Raw genomic sequence first — 18,343 nt, 5'->3', positions numbered from 1 at the left:
TATTTTTCCTACCTACCTACCCATTGCTAATAATCTGGGTCGGAAAATGGCAAACAAACAAAATTTTAATTTAGGCCTTAAACTCTGTGGAAACTGCATAAATGAACATGTCAATGCAGAAAAACTACTTACGCATGATATTGTTCCCTTTACAAAAAGAAATGTGAAAGTGATTAGCCAGCAATGTGAAATACACCCAGGCCAGAAATGTGAGGCTTGCTGCCAACAATGCGATGTCATAATTTGTATGAAATGTGTCATAGCGTCTCACCAAAGCCACCGTATCGAGGAAATTCCTTCCGCTTACCTTGAAAACATGAAGAAAATAAACCTAGATACTGACGAACTTCAGAAGATTTTAGATTTAGGTAAGCAGCAAAGTGATGCCCGTGAATCAAATATTAAGGATAGAATTCCGAAAACAAGTGCGAAATTCGAAAAGCTTGAAAGAGAATTGGAAAACCCCAGAAGTTTATGGCATCAGGAAGTCGACGAAATCTTCGACAAAAACAAAACTTTGATCAAGTCCCTGAAGGAAAAGGCGGTAATTTCCCTTATCGAACCTTGCGCCTAATAGATCGAATGGCCCAGAAAATGCTGCAAACAATACAAGAAAACAAAGACATTCTTAGGTCCAATGCAGTCTCCAAAGTTGTCAACTACACATCAAAACCTCATGGATACCAAGATATTCCTGTAGATATTGATGTGGCAATTCTTACCTTGAAAATAACCACAGATCAAGGGAAAGAACTTAGTAGAGAACTGGGAGAAGACAAAGCTACATTAACACAGACAACAGCCCTCAGTCCGAACAGTGACACTTCAATATCGTCATTTGGCAAGTTCTGCGTTATTGCTGATATTCAAACTCCACTGAGCTGTATTGACGCAATAGCCTGTATTGGATCTGATGAAGCTTGGATTGCTGGAACAAGCAAAGTTATTCTACGTTTTGACATATTGAGTGGCTCTGTTAAGGAATCTATCAAAATTACAGGGGAGCCAGCAGACATGTCGGTAACTCAACAAGGAGAACTGATATTTACTGATTTTGCCAAGAAAAGTGCCATTGTCAAGTCTGGTATGACAGAAACCCTGATAAAAGCACCTCGAGGTTGGAGAGCATATGGACTATGCTGCACTAATAATGGTGATATCCTTGTCAGCATGAACACTGAGGATGAAAGGCAACAAAAAATAGTTCGGTTTCAGGGAAAGGTCGTAAAACAAGAAATAGGAAAAGATTTAGATGGTAACCCTCTTTTCCAAAGAGGAGGCTACATACTTTATTTGGCCGAAAACACAAACGGGGACATTTGTGCCTCTGATGGAAATGCAAAGAAAGTAGTTGTGGTGGATGCAACAGGGATAGTCAGATTTCGTTACAATGGTTATGGAGCAAGAGGGAAGAAATATTTCTCTCCAGAGCAAATAGCTACTGATTCTATGTGTCAGGTCATCGTGACGGATCAGAAGAATGATTGTTTACACATTCTTGATCAAAATGGCATTTTCTACAATGTGTGGATAACTGTGGATTAGATACACCGGGAGGTTTGAGTGTGGACAGTAATGGAAGATATTGGGTTGGTTTGCATTCTGGAAAATTGAAAGTGATTTCATTGATGAAGATGTAAAACTGCGGGAAAGATGATTTTTTAATGAGCTTATATTTGTAACGATCGAACAATACTGAAAAATTGTAAAGTTTTAAAGGGAGTTCGTTTTCGTTGTTTTCAAGAAATTGTGAAATTCATGTCCTTCATTTTGTGTACAATATAGCTCAGCAGTTCTTCAATCATGAAACCAAATCCCAACAAACTACCGTTTCTCTTAAAATCTCGATTATTTTGATCATGCGAAAATAAATGATTGCGATGTTTCCATAAAAAAAATGTGAACCTTCAATTGATTATTGACCAATAGGGACATATTAATGGAATTCAATGGATTCAATCTGTTGTACTCAGATTTATATTTTAAATAGTTGAGTGTGGTCCACCTGAAGGTCGAATGATAATGTTCACACAAACAGAAAACTATGGACCATAATTGTGACGTTGGAATGCTAATGCAGTTCTGCATTATCATGGCATGGCAAAAAAGAAAGATTATGCAGTTATTCGTCGTGAAATTATGCCAAAGGTTTCTTTGGAATCGAGTGTTTGATGCCTTCAGACTGAGAAATATTAAAAAAGAACAGAAAAATTAAGTTTTAATCTTTGATTTGCCACGCTTTTCAAACAATTCAGCACCTAGCTATAATTTCAACGGTTCAACCGTTCATTATATGTCACATTCTAAATAGCTTTCATAATTCCTGCAAATGATGTACAAAAGACCTGATATTTGACCTGATGAAAAAATATATCATATAAATTATCAATTTAAACATTATATTTCATATTTCTGGGGCAAAAGTATTAATGATAGTTGATAATACAATACTAAAATACACTTTTATTGGATAATAAATACATTTTTTTGCTATGCATTAAGATATATTCACAAAACTTGATGACCCGATAATTTTGAATGACCTGATATTTTTACTTTACTGACCAGGTATTTTAAAATGGAATGGAATTGCTGCAAATGTTCAAATTTAATAAAGTTTACCATATGTATAAATCTGTTTTATTTTCCTTACAATATATTATAAGGATAAACAGGTCATTAAAACCCATCACTTCATTTAAAAATATCAGGTCATTAAAAAATATCAGGTCTTTAGTAGGAAATCATCAGGTCGTTTCAGATCATTAGGTCAATTCTTTTCTTAAATTCTGGCAAAAGGATTTGTCTCAAAACCATTTAAAATGTTTAATTTTTCTAAAAAGAATTTATAAAAAGATATCAGGTTATTCAAAACCTTCCGTTGGAAGTCATTTATAAAAATATCAAGTCTTCACTAGAAATATCAGGTCATTCAATATATCAGGTCAACAAGTTTTTGTAAGAACACCTTGATAGGAAGGAAAAATATTCTCAGTGTTATCTCCAAAAACTGTATTTTAGTATATCATCATCATTTAACAGGGCTCCCACTGGACTAAAAATCTTTTTCGCCACTTTTGCGTGGAGCGTATCACGACCTTTTTTAGAACAATATTCCCATCATATTGATCATGCCATTCATATATTACTGTAATCATTTTTAAAAATGTGCCATATATCATATCATATCTACTATAACATTCATTTTAAACTTGTGGTCATCTCAGTCATGACTCAGTGTTTCACTTAATTAATATCCAACCACAATTTTCCTGAAAAAATAACAAGTTGCATGTTTTATAATATTTTATTGTGGATTTAAACAAGATATACTAAACAGATATCATACATGTAACAGATACAGTGGTATGCATTTTATAACATCATAAATAAAGCACTACATTTACACATATCAAAGTAACAATAATGAAAGTTTCAAGCACCAGCATACAAGTCACAGCACTGTCATTCACTTAAAAGATGTTGGGAGCACTAGTCTATTAGACTTGTTTCACTTCACATCACCATATCACAGTCAATGAAAGTTCACAGAGAAAATCCTCCTGGATTTGGTGCGCTCCATTTTTGGAAGGCTTCCTCATAGTCCATTTCCTCTGATTTGCTGGAAATGGAAAGTCTCATAAGGTTTTCAAGAGTGGAAATTTTCGGGAAAGTCACGTGACGGTCAGGTAGATGGACGCTCTTTTTACCTGCTCCGGTTTTTGACAATTCTATAGTTATTTGTGGGATTTTAAAACCTTATTTTGTGTACTAAACAACATAAGAGGTATTGATAAACAAATTCAGCCAATTTCTATGCGATTTTCCGATGTGATTGTGAAATTTTGCATTTTGTATGTGTGTATACAATTGTTTACCGTGTCGCGGAGTTCACGAGTGAGAACTTCTCGGGTAAGCTTTTTGTTAACAATCATGACTTCAGACGTTCCAAACATAATGCTCAAGCCAATTTATCTGAAGAACAAGGATCTTCAATCTGATCAGAATAACAGGGTTACTGATTTTGATCTCTATGAGGCGATTCACGATAAGATCGGAGATAACATCCACTGTATTCAGCGAGATAGAGACCTTTGGCGTGTGTATCTTAAGTGTATAGAGAGTAGGACAAAATTGACAATTGAAGGATTCGAGCTTCGTAACCTTTCTATACAGGTATATGACTCAAATCCCTATACTACAGGGGCAAATAGCCCGAATGATCCAGTTCTTAAGGTCACAATCAGCGGCTTGCCATTATCTGTTGATGACAGCGCTATTATGGAAATGCTTGACAGCTTCCAAGTAGAATTGAAAAGTGACATTAAGTACGAAAAAATCAGACATCCTACGACACACCGCATGACAAGCGTGCTTAACGGCAACCGTTTTCTTTACATTAAGCCTATGGAATCAGGAAAATCCTTGCCCAGATTTGTAAAATGTGCAGATATCAAGTGTAGATTGTATCATTATGGACAGGAAAAGGGTGAATCTCGGGTGCAATGCTACAATTGTTGGGACACAGGACACAGGGCCAAAGACTGTACAAAAGAAATCGCATGTCGTGTATGCAAACAAACTGGACATAAGTCGGGATCAAAAGATTGTGAGCACTATAGCGAACCTGCTGATGGATTAGTGGTGTTTCAAGGAAAAGAAAACCCCCTATCCAATTTCTTTCCCTGTGATGTTAAGGTCTTCGGGGAAACCCACAAATCAGCTGAGCACGCCTACCAGCTTACGAAAGCTATTCGATCTGGAGACTTCAACGCTACCGAAAACATCCGCGTTGCTCCCACAGCTCTTGAGGCTAAGAGAATAGGAGATAAAGTGAAGATCCCAGAAAAGTGGCAAGATCAAAAAGAAACGGTAATGGAGGAGATCATACATGCTAAAGCTACTCAGGTACCGGAACTACGCGAGAAACTGGAAAATTCAGATGCTAAAACACTATTCGCCGAAGCAACTAACGATATATTCTGGGGAACCGGGCTATATCCAGATGCTACCCTCCATACGAATCCGGAAAAATGGCCGGGCGAAAACCGGCTAGGACAGATTCTGGGTAGGATAACATCAAAACTTACAAAAAGACTCAGAAATACCTCACTTCCGAAAAATAAGAACCCAGACGAAAATCAGACAAATCTGGACGGCTTCATTCGGGAGGCCAGGAGAAACTCAAACAGGAAGAGAAATGTAAAGGACCAGGGGTAATTTAGCAAATATAGCTTTATGTAAATGAGTACAAACTTACTAACATTCTATTCTATAAACGCTCGTGGTTTAAATACTTATAGTAAAAGGATTTTGTTGTTTGAATGGATGAAAGATGCAAAATTTGATATAATTTTCTTGCAAGAAACACATTTTATTGAAGCAAATGAAGTAATTTATAATTCACGTTGGTTTGGGTATAAAATTCATAGTTTTTCTGATTCAGTATATAGTAGAGGTGTATCTATTTTGTTTAAAGAGAATCTTGATATCGAAATACTAGATAAACATTCTTCGATTGACGGTAGAAAATTATTGGTAAATGTTAAATTATCTGAACAAATTTTAAGTTTGGCCAATTTTTATGTGCCAAATAAAGAAAATGACAAAATTATATTTTTAAATAAAATGTTGAAATGGGTCAATAAATATGCTAAAAGTTTGGATAACTTAATAGTTTGTGGAGATTTTAACTGTCAGATAGATATCATCGAAAATAATAGAAATGTAAAGGCTCTTAGAAACTTTGTGAAATCATTAAATTTGATCGACTGTTGGTCCTTTAGTGATAAAAATAACGAACAGGGGTACACGTGGTGTGATGGGGAAAATAATCCAAAATCTAGAATTGACTACGTATTTACGTCAGAAAGTTTCTGCTATAGATTTAATCAAATTTTATTAAGAAAAGCTCCTAATTATGACGGGACAAGATTTAGTGACCATTTAGGTTTATACTTTGATTTTTGTACCGCAGAAAATATTAGAGGGAGTGGTTATTGGAAAATGAATACGTCACTTCTCAACAAAGAAAAATTTTGCAATGAAATGAGAAACTTTATTAAACAAGAAATATCTAGAATTCATGATCCTGATCCGGTTTCTAAATGGGAATGCTTGAAAAAATCAATTAAAAATTTCACAATAGCCTATTCTAAAGAAAATGCTGTATCCAAAAGAAAGCGAATTGATTTCATTGAGAATCAAATTAAAATATTGGAAAATAAACCCTACTCGCATATAAATATGAGATATAAAAGACAGCTTGAAAATGAAATTGATGAATTATATGCACAAAAATGTAAAGGGGCTTACATAAGATCAAGAGCTATCTGGATGGAAAAGGGCGAAAAAAGTACTGCATATTTCTTAAATTTAGAAAAAAAGCAACAGGGCGACAATACGATCAATAAAGTTACTAATGACGACGATATTGTCTTTATGGAAAATGGAGATATTATGAAAGCTTTAGTCGATTTTTATAATGCATGATATGAGAGTAGAAAAATCTGTGATCAAGATATTGAAAAATACCTTGAAAATATTGAATGTCCTAAAGTTAGTGAACATGATAGAAATAACTGCGATAAATTACCGACCATGTCTGAGTGTAAGGAAGCTATTCATCATATGAAAAATAACAAATCTCCTGGTTCTGATGGACTTCCAGCAGAATTTTATAAAATATTTTGGAATGATATTAAAGATATATATTTCTCATGTTTAATCAAAAGTATTGAGATCGGAATTCTACCATTCTCACAACGAGACGCAATACTCTCCCTTATTTACAAAAAAGGTGAAAAAGATAAATTAAAAAATTACAGACCTATAAGTCTCACAAATGTGGACTATAAAATTTTTGCACAGATTTTAGCTTTACGATTACAGCCTGTTGCTAAAAAATCATAGGAAAAGAACAAAGTGCATATATCAAAGGAAGATACATTGGAGAAAATGCGAGACTGATACTTGATATATACGAGCACTGTATGAATCACGATCTTGGTGGCATATTGTTATTCTTAGATTTCGAAAAAGCATTTGACTCTGTTGAGTATAACTTCATGTTTAAAACATTACGAAAATTAAACTTTGGAGAAGACTTCATTGATATGATCAAAACTCTTTATAATAATCCTACGTTCAAAATTAAAAATAACGGCTGGATTTCAAAATCTTGCTCAATGAAAAGGGGAATACGTAAAGGATGTCCGGTATCTGCGCTTCTCTTTATTTTCGTATTAGAAATACTTGCTATCCAAATTAGAAATAATGAAAATATACATGGCCTATCATTTAATGAGAATGCCTCAAAAAATATTAAGATAGTCCAACATGCTGATGACTGCACAAATGCCTTAAAAGACACCGATTCATTGGCAACTACTCTTAATATTATTCACCATTTTAGTAAAGTTGCTGGTCCGAAACTTAACTTATCTAAAACTGAATGTATCTTAACTGGTTCCTTAATTGATGAGTATTGCAATAATAACGACCTATACGGTGTAAAAATTGCAACTGAAAGTGTTAAATCTCTTGGAATATATTTAGGTCATAATAAAGACGTGTGTTATGAAAAAAATTGGCTAAGTAAACTTGAAAAACTTGAAAAAATCTTAAGTGTTTGGCGAAAACGCAACTTAACAATATTTGGAAAATGTACAATCATAAATACTTTAGCGGTATCAAAGCTTGTTTACAATGCGTTTATTTTACCTAATCCAGATAAAGAATTCTTTAAAAGAGCTTCAAAAATCATTTTTAACTTTCTGTGGAAAAAGAGAGAGAGGATTAAACGAAATACATTGATTGGTAAAATTGAAAAAGGGGGAATAGGAATCGTTGATATTGAAAGTAAATTTTCTGCTGCGAAAGCTTCGTGGGTAAGAAGAATATTGGATAAAGATACAATCACACACTTTACTTTAAATAGTCTATTGGAAAATAGTAATTTATCTATAAATGATATCATTAAAACAACGAGTTGCAATTTGAATGATAAACAATTCTGGAAATGACTAATTTCCCACAGTTTTATGTGGAAGTATTTTCAATGTTTAATAAGTGCAAAAAAATCAAACAAAACAACAAAATTCTGAAGGAAGAATTTTTATCCCAATTTATCTGGCACAATAATTTATTCCGATATGATTCTAAAACATTATGTTTTGAGCAATGGATCAAGAGTGGTATATTATATGTAAAAGATCTTTTTGATGAAAACGGTGAAATACATGCAATAGATTACTTTTGGGATAAATTAAAATGTAAAAACAATATTTACTGTGAATATATTATGCTAAAAAAGACATTAAGACCTTTTAAATCAAGGCTTGATTGTTCCTATGCCAATTATATTAACATTCATAATAATGACTCGTTTTTGTTTAGAAACAATTGTTTTAAATCGATCAAATCTCTAAAAAGTGATTTTTATTATTCGGTCTTAGTTCAATCCAAATTTCAGAATTCAATATATGAGAATAAGTGGAATAAGTATTTCAACATAGAAGATAAATCATTATGGAAGAATATATACATTTCAAAAATTTGTAATATGTACGACAAAAAGATTGCAGAATTCAATTACAAACTGATTAACTGTCTGTTAAATACTAATATAAGTGTAAGTAAATGGAATAAAGATGTATCACCAATGTGTGAGTTATGTAATGTATCAGAAGATAGTGAACATCTTTTATTTTCTTGTACAATTACAACATATTTGTGGAGGAATATTAGTATATTTTAAAAATTTAATGTTTCATGGAAACGTATTATGTTGGGATTTTTTGGTGATTTATCAGAGAAAACATGTATTTTGAATAATCTTATCTCATTTATTTGTTTTACAATCTATAAATATAAGATGAAGAGTCGATTCAATAATGAAAGAATGTCAGAAGAAAATTTGAAAACTTATGTTAAAAATTGGCTTGTTTTACAAAATTCTATTGTGAAAAAAACTGGTAAAATAAGAAACAACATGTACAATGACTTAGCAAATTGTTTATGAAAAAAAAAATTATGGTGTAGACAATGACATATCCAACACATGAAGAAACCAGTCTTCATGTGTGGTAGCTAGGGGTCCTCATTATGGACAGTGCTGGTGTTGAATAGGACTCCCTTTGCTACCTGGATTCAATATTTATTTATTTCTCCCTATGTATTATACATTCTATGTTTATACGCTCTTAGAATAATTGCATTAAATTGAACAGATAAATTTGTGAATGTTATAAAAGAAAACGAAATGCTTGTTATATACCTATGATACGTATGATATATTTATATATTTTTCTTTTCCTCTCTATAGAAGTAATACAACTACTGAACAGATAAAGTGAATGTTATAAAAGAAAACAAAATGCTTGTTATATACCTATGACACGTATGATATATTTATATATTTTTCTTTTCTTCTCTATAGAAGTAATATAACTACTCTGATATGAACATAAAAAACATTAATTGTGATGTATGTTACAATTTATATCCACTATGTTGTATATTGCAAAAGCTTTTAATAAAAAAAAAAAAAAAAAGAGTGGAAATTTTCAGGGAGTTTCTCACATCGGTCTTGATTAGGTTTTGCCGGCTGAAACCTCGTTCACAGTCTGCAGTGCTGACAGGAGCAGTGAGCAGGCGTTCAGCAGCAGCTGCCACGATGGGAAACATTGCCCTAGCCCTAAATGCTACCTGACAAATATCTAAACTGCTAGACCCTACCCTAGAATTTGAGTCTACCTTAGCCTTGCAGAACTCTACAAAATTCCCTAACTCATCCTTACAATCTCTGACCTTGGCTACCTTACATACTGAAAGATGGTTTGGTATGATATCTATGTCCTCAGAAGGAGGAGTCCTATCAACAACTGTCTGAGGATCAAAAAACCTACTCAAAGCTGACAAAACCAAAGCACCACCCTTATCGGTAAACCTAGACTGCAAACTAGCCTAAACACCCTCTATAAAAGTGCTACATGCCATAACTGCCTCTGACCTTTGTCCTAGACTATCCCTTACTATGTGACCTTGAAACTCAAATGTGTAAAGACCTGATTCATCAAGAGTTGGCTCAGAAGGAGCATGCTGCAGAAAGGCAGACAAGTTACCACCAGGGTTGCTAAGTAAAGCCAAACATGGACAATTTCTGAATTTAAGACTGACTGGAGTCAGAATCTAAAAGTTTGCGTTTCCCCATTTTGACAAGTTAAATGCCAAAAAATAATGGGGTATCGAGTAGAATTGGCATGGCGTTTTTATACTGGTACGTACTAAACTTCAAAGAAAATTTCTAATGTAAATTACTATGTACATATCAATAGCCACCGACTTATTGTTTATAAAATATTCGCCGCATCTTCAAAACGTAAAGACAAACACATCTCAATTAAAATGTTTTCATCAACAAGCTTGGGCGTAAATAAACAGCACATCAACATAATCGATGCGTATGCAGTAATCAGGATAATCCGGCAAATTTAATGAGCCACGCTACCAGGGTCTAAGATTTGAACTTGACACTAATTTGAAGACGATAATCATAATGGGTGAGAATTTGATTGCCAATTAATTGACCACAGCTTCCAATCAATATACAAAACACGGTAATTTTGCCCGGGGTTATTCATGCTATTGTCTCTACTAGTTTACCTGTACATAGTGTGTGCATTGAAGCGACGAGAAATTTCCTGTGATAACAGTCTGGCTGAATAAACAAACAGTCTCAGGTGAAAAATGAAAACACAAGACACATTTTACATACATTTATTGCAAAAAATCATTTTCGCCACTTCTGAAAAAAATTCGCAATTGGCGCAAATGGCGAATCGCAGCTCGAGCGCATCAATAATTTACGTCCAAAAAATTGAAATATAATGATTTTATGTGATAATCTTTTCATCAGGTCACAATATCAAGGTCTTAAGTATGTTCCGTCCTGCAAGGGCTTCCGTAGAATTTAAATCAAACCGCGAACGGCGATCATGTGTGAGTGTTTATTTTAAATGCTTATAAACTAGCTTTCAAAATAGCTTCAAAGGTGAGTTTTATTCTTGCAAATATTTGATGTGTATTTTTTTTTCAACTTACTTCAACCTAGCCTGTAAATATTATTAATATAGTCATAAACAAAACTAAGATCATTCACACTAATCAGAAATTCCTCTCACTTTAACAGGTTGGGAACACATGCCCTTAAGCGAGATTGTCTCGCTAACGCGCGATTATCCCTTTGTAGCGGGAGAAAAAACATTACCATAAACGGGGATTTTGTTGTTTTCGTTATAAAATAATAAAAAATCTCGTGCGTATTGAAAATCCGGGAGAAAGCTGCATTGAAGCGTGAATTTACTACAAAAAACTGACAATATTGGCCAGAAATTCAAGATAATCACTGTTGCGTGTGAGAATAAGATGCTGAAATCCACGTGTAAATCGAGCCTTTTTAGCGAAGGTTTCAAGATTTACAGTCATATATGTTTTTGAAGCATATAAAATATGTATAGATATCCAAATTATATTCGTTAGGTTCTTAGCTTTCCATTCTTGTACAAAAGTTAAAAATGATGCTCTTTAGAAACCCCATGATATTTGCTTAAATATTTGATCTTTGGTTGACGCTAAGAAGTACGGAAGCGCAACAGGGTTGTAATGTTTGTGGAAAAGTCATGATTAAAAAACAAGTATAAAGTGAGATGTGTATAGAATATGGGTAAACCATTAATTTAATGGAGTATTGAAAAGAAATTAATTTAAAAAGGTTTATATTGAGTCTAACCGATTTGACTTAGTACAAATGTTGATGCATGGTAAACTTGTAAATTCAGGAAAGCAGGATTCAACGACGTCGGAAGCAAATTGGAAAAGGGGGGGGGGGTTGCTTATTCAAAGAGAAAAAATTCAACCTGAAAAAAACTTTACATGCAAAAAAGAGGAGAATTTGACCATTATCCAAACCTGAAAATCCTATTTCGTGTAGGTAGAAAGGGGGGGGGGGTTAGCTTTGAACTTTTTTTCAGTTACCTCTTACCCATCTTTTCATTAACACAGAAACGTGCCTGTTGAAAGTGTTAACATGTTACCCTGAATTAAATTTAATAACTATACGAAATTAGATAAACAGAATTGCGAAATCGCATTGTTGAAATTGGTCCTACTTACGTGCTGTTAATTATAATTTAAAGAAGTATTCCCTAGGTGTATGTATTTTAATGACATAAATTCTTAATGTTTTTAGCAGTGCCAATGAACAGTTTTTCGTTTGAGGACACTTTATTTGCGTTGGAAACATATGTTGGGATCCTGCATAAGTTAAAATGTGTAAATTTTAATAGGGAATCAGATACTTTCCAAAACACAGGCTACATGAAAGCACACAGACCAGGTGGCATTTTAATATTTAAAAAAAAGGGGGGCTTCTGAAAAATATGCCCCCAAAAATCAAATAAATAAAAAAAATGCTAAAAGTGTTGATTGTTATTGTTAAATGTCGAGTCGGCAAAATTTCAGCCGTATTTTGGCGGCAGATGAATACTGATATTTAAAGACATTCTTTATTTTGAAAGAATATCTACGAACATGCATGGAATACTTCGAATTTTACATTTCATTATACCTTGTAATTGTTTTATTAAGTTAATAAGAGAGACTATTGTCACCTTTAATAGCTTCCTTATAAGAAGATCGAGTCTCAATTGATCACCGATAAGACTTTCAATTAAAATGATAAAGATTTAAAAATGCTTATGTCGATAGCTTTTACCATGCCTGATAAGAGTCTTGGTATATGATACATTTAAAGAAATCTAATCGCACAACCTACCAACTGTATTTGTTTCTAGTAACCCCCCCCCCCTCCCCCGCCCACCTATCCGTTCATCTACATGTACCATCTGTAGCCGTCTAAAATATCACGTTTCCAATATAACTTGCAAAGTTTGAGACAGTGCAATATTATAGGATAAAATATTTTTTAGGTTTGATTAATTTACGTAGGACGAGAATTTAAAACTGACACTGAACGTATTATTTTCACGGGTAAAATATACAGAAAAGTTAATATATATGTATCTGTTAGAAGATCATGGAAACTCTGACGAGTGTAGCAAGGAACCAATGAGTGCGCTTCTTACAGTAAGAAGGTGGGACTTTATATCAGTCAATCAGGCGATTTGGAATTTATAGGTCACCAAACAGACTTCGTGTCGAGGTCGTCATGCCCTATGGAAAAGCCAAAGTGAGGGACACCCCATCACTATATCATGCTGTATATACTTCCACTTTTCAAGCACTTCCACTTAAAAAAAAAAATAAGGTAAACAATAACAGTATAACCGAAGTAAGTTTAATTGTACTGATAATAATCACCTGTGGTCCTCCGTAGGAAGACTACGCTATTGTTCATAAACTTGTTCTAATATCCATGATTTGCAGCAGTAGAGGCAATATTTTGAAGCAAATTTATTGAGATGAGACAATATCTATTTATCGAATGGGTAAACATACTCCCGGATTTTCCTTTTTCAGAAATTAACACGATTACAGTTTGAATCAGTGTACAAATCTCGGTTTTCTCCCGCTACAGAGGGATAATCGCGCTTTAGCGAGATGATCTCGCTAAAGGGGATGTGTTCCCAACCTGTTTAACCCGATCTTGTAATTAAAATATGACATGTGCAGGTCAGAATCAGAGAAATCTCGGCTTAATGTCACACTGAATATCATGATTTTTTGTACGACAGCGTAAACAATTAAAAAATCTCAGTAATTTGAAAAAGTGTTATGTTTCTTACTCTTTCGTGTTTTTTTTTTTTTTGGTAGCAAATCGTCAACGGCAGCGATGGTTTTGAGCACATTTAAAACGATATACATGCATTTAGTGACTACAATACCAATTGAATTTAGCTTACTTAACGAAGTTGGGCGTGAATGTGATACATGTACCCTCAGCGTCGGCATTCCAAGTTCAAGTGTTTTTGATGCAGTTTTCTCTTTCAAGTACTTCTGCGCTCGACATCAGATATGCATGCAAGGTCTTCTAGTGTATGTTTCGTTGTACCAGTCAAGCTTTCAGATGCTGCATTTTCAGCAAAGGAATGGCCATGTAAATGTATTTAGAGTAAGTTAAGGTTTTTGGTTCAGTTTCAAGTTTTTGGGGGCAGATCTATGGGCAGCGGAAAGGGCAAAAATTACCACAATGAGAAAACAAACAATTATTTTAATTTCAATGACCATAAAAACTTAACAAATGATATACAATGCATAATCAACAGACATTTTCGCAGAACAAATATACAGTAAAGCAAAACCAACGACCACGTACGTAACAATCATATATGAATGCAAAACCAACGATCATCTTTGCAGAACAAACGTACATAAAAACACAACAAGCAAAAAAAATTTAACAAACGTGCAAGCGGTAAATCTAGTCTTCCCGGCTCCCGACAGTCACGGTTTTTCTTTGTTTGTGTTTGACGATTTCCTTTCTATCGGCGCATAGAAACTCTTCACACTTTTCAGGCACATTTCTATGTTTAAAAAATAATTAAATTATATATATATATATATTAATTACTTTAACAAATTGCATCGGCAATATCATCTGCCAAAACGCGGTAAATCTAGTACTCAGCTAGAAATGCAAAAACCCCAGAAAAAAGGATACCGATGTTTTCGTAGAATCGCGTTTAAAAATAACAAACTGGTGTATATATTTTTTTAAAATAAATGAAAACCCTCATTTATATGCAAGATAATTTGTATGCACAAAAATTCCCCACACATTTTTTTTTGGATTGAACTCTTTGACACATCATGTTCATGTTCCCAGGCTCTACAACATGGACGTGGTTCTACCTCGGATCCCTCCCCCCATTTTTTTTTTTTTACCTTTTTTGGTTAATTTATCTTTAAAATTTAAAATAAAAGAAAAGAATTTATATAAATGAAAAAAAATTCATTCTCCTGAAGGCCGTTTCTTCATTTTTTATTTTGTTGTTGTTACATGTATTGGTTTCCCCCAATTCTTTAAATATTACAAGAATCTACATTACAGTGACATATCATATTACAAGTACGTAGCAACATTTCCCAATTTTAAGAGTAAGGTCAAAATGAAGTACATGTATATTAGGAAAAAAATGGTACTGAAAGAAGTTGAACCTACCCCCCCCCCCCCCCCCACTTTTCCCAAGTATTAAGAATAAAATTAAAATTTGTGAGAGTGCAAGGATGTGTCGATCAAACCCGTCTAAAAGTTTGAAGTTTTAATAACTTTTAGCTAAAATAAGATTTTTAATATATGTTTGTGTGAAATGCTATAACAATATAAATAAGTCGTAACATTATATAGAAATTATTAACTTTAAATATGTGTCCATGCACCTTTACTATCTACGACACCTTACGTCTCTCTGTATCGATGTCCGTTTTTAGTTTTCATATTTATAATGGAGTACTACTTTAGGCTAACGCTTTTTAGCTCACCTGAGCTGAAAGCTCAAGTGAGCTTTTCTGATCACATTTTGTCCGGCGTCCGTCCGTCTGTCTGTCTGTCTGTCTGTCTGTCTGTCCGTCTGTCTGTAAACTTTTCACATTTTCGACTTCTTCTCAAGAACCGCTGGGCCAATTTCAACCAAACTTGCCACAAAGTATCCTTGGGTGAAGGGGATTCAAGTTTGTTCAAATGAAGGGCCACGCCCTCATTCAAGGGGAGATAATTGGGAATTAATGAAAATTTAGTGGCATATTTTAAAAATCTTCTTTTCAAGAACCACTGTGCCAGGAAAGATGAAACTTATGGGGAAACATCCTCAGGTAGTGTAAATTCAAATTTGTTCAAATCATGACCCCCGGGGTAGGGCGGGGCCAAAATGGCCGACCTAAGTTTTACATAGAAATATATAGGAAAATTCTTTAAAAATCTTCTTCTCAAGAATGACAAAGCCATAATTCATCATATTTATATGGAAGCATGCTCAGGTAGTGTAGATTCAAGTTTGTTCAAATCATGACCCCTGGGGGTAGGGCGGGGCCAAAATGGCCGACCTAAGTTTTACATAGAAATATATAGGAAAATTCTTTAAAAATCTTCTTCTGAAGAATGACAAAGCCATTATTCATCATATTTATATGGAAGCATGCTCAGGTAGTGTAGATTCAAGTTTGTTCAAATCATGACCCCTGGGGGTAGGGCGGGGCCAAAATGGCCGACCTAAGATTTACATAGAAATATATAGGAAAATTCTTTAAAAATCTTCTTCTGAAGAATGACAAAGCCATTATTCATCATATTTATATGGAAGCATGCTCAGGTAGTGTAGATTCAAGTTTGTTCAAATCATGACCCCCGGGGGTAGGGCGGGGCCAAAATGGCCGACCTAAGTTTTACATAGAAATATATAGGAAAATTCTTTAAAAATCTTCTTCTGAAGAATGACAAAGCCATTATTCATCATATTTATTTGGAAGCATGCTCAGGTAGTGTAGATTCAAGTTTGTTCAAATCATGACCCCCGGGGGTAGGGCAGGGCCAAAATGGCCGACCAAACTTTTACATAGAAATATATAGGAAAATTCTTTAAAAATCTTCTTCTGAAGAATGACAAAGCCATTATTCATCATATTTATATGGAAGCATGCTCAGGTAGTGTAAATTCAAATTTGTTCAAATCATTACCCCGGGGGGTAGGACGGGGCCAAAATGGCCGACCAAAGTTTTTAAATATATATAGGAAAATTCTTTAAAAATCATTTTTTAAAAAATAGCAAATCCATGATTGGTCATGGGACTACTTTTGGATTTAAACTTTACAATAAAAAGCCATTTTCTACTTTATCCTACCCTTAGTGCTCAGGTGAGCGATGTGGCCCATGGGCCTCTTGTTTGGAAGGTGCTGCTGTTGATTCAGTAATAAATACGAAGTTTTGATATATTATCGAATTCATTTAAAAAGGAAATGTGCATGAGAAGTTTGAAGAATTTTTGTGCACCGACAATATAAAGAAATTGCCAAGAAAAAAAAACGGGACCGTCGGAAGCCGGGAGTCGGGAAGACTAGATTTACCGCGTGCACGTTTGTTAAGGTTTTATCGCTTGTCGTGTTTTTATGTACGTTTGTTCTGTAAAGATGATCGTTGGTTTTGCATTCATATATGATTGTTACGTACGTGGACGTTGGTTTTGCTTTAATGTATATTTGTTCTTCGAAAACGTCTGTTGATTATGCATTGTATATCATTTGTTAAGTTTTTATAGTCATTGAAATTAAAATAATTGTTTGTTTTCTCATTATGGTAATTTTTGCCCTTTCCGCTGCCCATACAGATCCCATTTTCAAGTAACTATATAAAAGTCCTATGTTGACCAAACTTGCATGAATGATACACATAAGGATGCACACTTATCAGGCTTGCTTCAGGTGCTGGATCTGACCTACATTTCCTAATGAGTGAACAAGTTTAAATTTTTTTGTGCAGGTCTATTTTCCATTTTACTATAAGCCCTATATTTACCAAATTTGAATGGATGATACGCACTACCAGGCTTGCTTCAGATGTTGGATTTGACCTACATTTTTCGGATGAGAGACCAGGTTCAAGTTTTTACCGAGTGCTAATAAGCCTATACGAATAATTAATTGACAAAATTAGCAATGTATTTGACAGTTACTTATTACTTTTCAAAGTAATTGACCTCAAACCTGGTTCGATGTCTTTTTGTTTTTGTTGATCCATTCGCTGGATTGCGTCCAACAATATTGTACAGATCTGTAAGGTTAGCATATTAATCTGTCCAAGATACTGGAACCATGTGATGATTCAGGCCCATGTGATCATGTTGATCAAGATTTTTGTTCAGAGAATTGGAAGTCTGATCTCATCCAATGATGAAGACTATAAGCAACATGCTAATAAACTGAAAGAAAAACCTAGTAAATTTAACTAGTGTGCCTAGTAAAGCGTTTGTAATGATTAGTAATCTTTCAGTTTACTGGCTAAAATAGTGAGTTTTGAAGCGGGGGTCGTATAGATATTTACATACATAGTGAAAGTTACTTATCAATTCTAGATTTACTAATCTCATCTAGTAAATATACCCAATGCCTAGTAAAACTGCTTTTAAGGTAGTGATTGTATGGACAATATATTTACTAAATAATCTTCTTTGTGACTCTAACTAGCTATTTTTTTTACAGTGTACAGTACAAAAGATGGAAATGTTCATGGCTCTTGGCGCATGGGAATTATAAAAGATTACCATTCGTAAGAGAGTATTCCAAAAGTAGTTTCAATGCGTCTTGTTCTATTGAGTCTTTAGTTAAACATA

The 18,343-nt window shown here is 34.1% G+C and overlaps 1 protein-coding gene across 1 annotated transcript; it reads left to right on the top strand.

Annotated features, from left to right (window-relative positions):
• The first annotated feature begins 474 nt into the window (after positions 1-474).
• Positions 475-1,545, top strand: LOC134248169 (uncharacterized). Its single transcript, XM_062730595.1, has one exon. The coding sequence runs from the start codon at positions 475-477 to the stop codon at positions 1,543-1,545; it is 1,071 nt and encodes a 356-aa protein (XP_062586579.1).
• Positions 1,546-18,343: the final 16,798 nt, after the last annotated feature.

The sequence above is a fragment of the Saccostrea cucullata genome, unplaced genomic scaffold, assembly GCF_032062105.1.
Source record: "Saccostrea cucullata isolate Sc308-1 unplaced genomic scaffold, CSIRO_AGI_Scuc_v1 ctg1130, whole genome shotgun sequence".
In the NCBI taxonomy this organism is placed as follows: domain Eukaryota; kingdom Metazoa; phylum Mollusca; class Bivalvia; order Ostreida; family Ostreidae; genus Saccostrea; species Saccostrea cuccullata.
The sequence above is the reverse complement of the archived record's forward strand: the minus strand, read 5'-3'. Positions and strand labels throughout refer to the sequence as shown.

What these genes read in the sequence shown, in the direction of transcription:
- LOC134248169 (XM_062730595.1), top strand. Translation starts at nt 475, where the DNA reads ATGGCATCAGGAAGTCGACGAAATCTTCGACAAAAACAAAACTTTGAT.